The sequence below is a fragment of the Asparagus officinalis genome, chromosome 10, assembly GCF_001876935.1.
Source record: "Asparagus officinalis chromosome 10, Aspof.V1, whole genome shotgun sequence".
NCBI classification, from domain to species: Eukaryota; Viridiplantae; Streptophyta; class Magnoliopsida; order Asparagales; family Asparagaceae; genus Asparagus; species Asparagus officinalis.
In genome coordinates, this window is record NC_033803.1 from 1,395,947 (window position 1) to 1,401,015 (window position 5,069).

Consider the following 5,069-nt stretch of genomic DNA (forward strand, 5'->3'; position numbering starts at 1 on the left):
CTCATTATATGTTCATTATATCTGAAAAGCTAAAATTATATTCTTTGATCATCAAAATAAGCCTCAAATCCATTAATCTATGGATTAAGACTGTTGCAACTGTATGACCAATATACAGTCAGATACTTCAGATACAGAAATTTTACTATATAACCATACCTCATCGGATATAGATTTTAGCACATATCCACATACTAACGCGTACATACACAAAAAATTTTGTGCACCTCTAGTTTGTCCTAATTGGTCAAATTAATTTATTCCATAAATTGCTTCTTATCTGATGTGTTATTGGAGTTTTTTATGACCTCACCTGACAATTTATTTATCTAAAATAAAAGGGTCCAGCTTTATTTTTTTTAAGAGTGATGTTAGGGGCACACCCCAAACCACACCTCCAACCACACCTCCCCTCTCATTCGCTACAGTACTCCGGGCCCCACATGAGGTTTTAAATTTTAAAAACTCATGTGGGGCCCGGAGTACTGTAGCGAATGAGAGGGGGAGGTGTGGTTAGAGGTGTGACTTGGGGTGTGCCCCTAACATTTCTATTTTTTTAAAGAACCTAACACTAACAATCTTTAAGTTTTACAAATAATTAAATTAATAGAGGCATACGGAGCGAGGTACAAGAGGATGAGCTAGATAAATGCCAGAGAAAAAGATGGGCACAGAGTAGAAAATTCGTTAAAAGAAAACAGTATATAAACTATCTGAGAGCTTAATTCTCACATATAATATGAAGTTGAAGGACCATTCACTCTCGACACCGTGATAAACTGTTAATCGTAAATTCCAGCGATGATTGTAAAAAGTTTTATCGGAATTGGATCATTTATTTATCATCTAATTGGAGAGGATCCGGATCCAGTTTGTCAGGGTAAACAAAATTAACAAAACAAAATTAACAACATACTAAGTACATGTCTCAATGTTAGAAAATTCAAAGCGTCAAGATACCTCGCGAATCATCAGCACATCCAGAAAAAGTGAACAAATATTAAGGCTCACGTGTGACAAAATTTTACATACGCTTATCAGTTCTATATGAACTTTTACAGTATCAAACCCTTTGCAGCCCGCTTTCAGAGGTTCACTTTAAATGGACCTGAGCAAATTCTTCCTCCATTCGTTTACGCTGCGTTTCTTCAGCCACAGCCTTTTCTTTAGCGTTCGACCCCACGTCGCTGGCAGCCTTAGAAACCTTGCTGAAAGCACCAGTCGCCCACGATGCTCCGGTGAATACGTACCTACAACAATAACAAAACCTTTATCAGAAATGTTCGGGATTGGCTACATGAATTATCCTCTTCCGCTCGATTTTTAAGTCTATTTCCTGATCTAAGTTGGCCGGTATCAAAAGTTCCTAACCAAGTTCTCTTTGGACCATTCTTTTGCCATTAATTATAGGGCTGATAGCGGATAGACCCCCGGTACTATAACCAATTTGAACTTACTACCCCCGTAGTTCTATTGTTGCAGATTAGCCCCTTGAGTGGATCTTTTTGACCCTTTTCAGGAGTCTATCTGCTACAATAGAACTCTTTGGGAGGGTCAATCTACAACTCTAGAACTACTTGGGTAGTAAGTTCAATTTGGCGGTAGTACAACGGGTCTACCCTCAGTAACCTTAATTATAACACCATCACTTCTCCTGGTTGGTACATTCACTAGCCTCTGGCGAACGCATACCTATTCTTCATTATAGCAGAACCAGCGCTGCTCATCTTCTGCTCCGCAGCAGCAAACGCAGACTTAGTCTTTTCCGAGACCTGAAACTTTTGATCCATTTCCTTGGCTTTGTTGCCAACTGCTGAAGTGCCCGTTGTTACTTTTTCTGATAACCCGATCATTTTGTCGAAAGAAGAGATTTTCGAGGAGGCGGTGGATGTGAGCTGGTGCTTTTGGTCGAAGGATTTGGCTTTGTTGATGGTGTCTTTGCCTAGGATGAAGCCCTTGGCGAGCATGCTGGAGACGACTTCTTCGGCTTTTTGGATGGGGGTTTCAGTGTTTTTAGTTGGTTGGGAGTCGTTATACTGCGACAGGGTGGAGAGCTTTGATTAATTTTTGAAATGATATATGATGGATAAGAAAATTTCTGAAGGATAGAGGGTAACATTTACCAAAGGGGGGAGTATGGCTGATGGAGGCAGCTGGTATTCAGGGGCCGGTGTAATTATGACGTCTAGATCAACTATTGTTGCTCCCTATGCCATAAAAAAGAAATTGTTATGTTAGCTAAAGAATATAAATGTAGCCTGGTTATTAGAAACTAATAACTAAGCTCTCGATATATCCATATATCATAAAGAACAAACCGATTTCATTACCCCCATAAAGTATTGGTGAACTCTCAAGTTGCCTCCTAAAGTATCAATCTGCATATTTCTCCCCTTAAACTATGTGTATCGTCTAACATAATTAAAAAATAATTTTTAGTTTGAGGAAAAAGGAGATAAACTGATAAAAACCGATGAAAAAATACAAATAAAACAATGTTACCTCATTAATCTATTAAATATTTGACCAACAACTCATCAAATGACCACATTGAAAATATAAACATAGTTTGAGGGCCAAAATAGGCAAATTGATACTTTAAGGAGCAACATGAGAGTCCACTAATAATTTAATGCCTATCATAAATTTTAGCAAATAATTGCCAGGATGATATATGGTTTTCCTACTAAAAATTAGATTACAAACAATGAGAAGTCTTTCCATATACCAGCCATCTAAATGTTATCTCATATAGTAATGGACAGTAAATTTTAGAAACTAAGTGGTTTCAGACATACAAATGATATATGGATCATGAACAGAGGGTTTTGGGAAATTAACATATACCGAAAGAAGAAGGGCAGTTTCTGCTCCCTGTGTATCTTTAAATGTGACAAATGCTATTTGTGACCACTCATCCCCACTGTCAATTATTAAAATAAGCTTTAGTATGCAAGAGGATATACATGGAACAAAAAAAAAATCAGTTTGAATAAAACCTTTGCATTTCGACATATTCAATATCACCAGAGAAGGAAAAGAACTCCTTGATGTTTTGTTCAGTAGCACTGAGGGAAACATTACTGACTTTCACTGTCCTTACCTGCAAATTTTTGAAAGATTAACCGAGTCTAGGAAAATTGTATATACCTACTTCCAGAGAAGACGTGCACAGATTTATGCACTACAAATTAGCTGATGTTTTATTTTGGATTCATATCATATTTGAGCAATAACAACCTTAAGAAAATCAAGACGCAATATATTTATACAAGGGAAATGAACGTTCTGTAATAAATCCAAGCTTGTGACACTTCATACGTATTTTCAATCTGAGGTGTTACAATCAGATAAGGCGAGATGCATAGTAATATCAAGCAGTATCTTAATAGGTGATTCTGCAACCAACTATCAACATGACATCAAGCCTCATTTTGCTAACTGAAATCCTATTTCAGGGAAGTCCAGAGGTAGGACGAGCTTGGCATAAAAGTTATAAGATGAACTGCCACATAAGACGTCCATCTTCACAATCTAAACACATGTAATTAAGAAAAGAAAAGACTCTCCCTACATGTCTCTAGCCCACCTGGGGTATTTAAAAACCACTCAGACTAGAGATAAATAGCGGTAAGGCCTGCTTCATAACACTGCGGTGCGAACTAAAGATAAAGATAATATTCCTGTGTGGAATTAAATTTGCATATGCGATGCATAGAGAAGAGCACGATCAGTAGCGGGACAACTGGTGGAAACAAAAACCTCCTCATTCTGCTAGCCATGCTGCTAAATTTGTATAATAAACGTGGTACATGCAAAACAAGTTGACATAATCAACACGTGAGATAGCAGCTTAAACATTAAGACTAATGGCGCGATTGACCATGCTCTACCAGACCTATTCAGGATGATAAACCACATAACTTGATAAATCAACATACTAATTAATGACTAAATATCCTTGCAAGATAGTGATTGGAGTTGTTATATTCTAAGAATTGCTAATATAGCATGTAGGCCACAAATATATATGTAGATGAGAGTAAATCTTAAAATGTAACACTTAGAAAGATACTGGCAGTAACATCTACTAAATTTAGCATTACCCTAGTAACTACCACAGTAAAAGTTAAATTCAGAACAAGAAAAGCAACAGGATGGGAAGAAACAAAGATACGGATTAATTAAGCCATTTACATGTAGATGTAGATAGGGTTAATTTGTCCAATATGATTTGTGATAAAAGGAAAATTGACATTAACCATCCAGTAGAGCATGGTGAAGAAATGTATGGTTAGACATTAGTATTATCAAAGACGTTAAATCTCCTATCAATGATAATAAGTACATATATGTACCATGTCGTGATGAAACTCAATGGAAAGAAGACAGGCAGAAAATTTTGATCCAATCAGAGGCATATGTTACACATATAACAGGACCTCTGGGATGATTTTTCTCTGCGGGTGCAAGTAGTTTGCATTATAATTTCACGACCATTATTCTTGCCCAACACTCAACCTTGAATGATTATGGCATATTCCAAGTTGAGGCACAGCTATTCCTAGGTCGGATAAGGTTACCTAACATGTAATGCTTGGAAATTTTGAGAATAAGTATAGTATTGTGAAGAAATTGTTGGAAGATGCATGACAGTCGGAGTACAGGTAATGCAGGAGCAAATTTTGAAGTCAATACTTAATCCAAGACTTTTCATATTCTCTGTAAAATGAAAAAAGTTTCTTCTCTTTCACAGAGATCGTATGCAGAATCCTCATATTTTCCGATCTAGAGCTGATTTTTATCATTTTCCCTTCAATGATACAGGTAAAGCGAGCTAACTTTTAATTTGTACCCAAAGTTTAATGAAGACTGAAGACTGCCACATACATAGATATATGCACATGAAGATTCAAGAAGGAAAAGTCTTGAATAGTTCTAGGTTTCGATTGTGAACAGGTTACTAACAGTTGAGATAACCAGAAATGTTCCTTCCAAATGAGGTTTTGTCTCTTTCTGTGTGTCTGTTTCTTTTGAGGGAGGAGAGGGGTGGGGTGGGGGGGTGGGGT

General features: G+C 37.0%; 1 protein-coding gene across 3 annotated transcripts in view; it reads right to left on the reverse strand.

Annotated features, from left to right (window-relative positions):
• The window catches only part of LOC109825890 (binding partner of ACD11 1-like), a 5,930-nt gene continuing 1,742 nt past the window's right edge, over positions 882-5,069 (reverse strand). The window contains exons 2-7 of one of the 3 annotated variants that reach the window (XM_020392803.1): positions 3,590-3,783; positions 3,000-3,103; positions 2,848-2,923; positions 2,124-2,207; positions 1,693-2,036; positions 882-1,250 (exon numbers count right to left, since the gene is read on the reverse strand). In XM_020392803.1, coding sequence (XP_020248392.1) covers positions 1,094-1,250; positions 1,693-2,036; positions 2,124-2,207; positions 2,848-2,923; positions 3,000-3,007 — 669 coding nt within the window. In that variant the 5' untranslated portion in view covers positions 3,008-3,103; positions 3,590-3,783 and the 3' untranslated portion in view covers positions 882-1,093. Of the gene's footprint in view, positions 1,251-1,692; positions 2,037-2,123; positions 2,208-2,847; positions 2,924-2,999; positions 3,104-3,589; positions 3,787-5,069 lie in introns of all 3 variants that reach the window. The other 2 variants (XM_020392802.1, XM_020392801.1) reach the window with 2 other exon arrangements.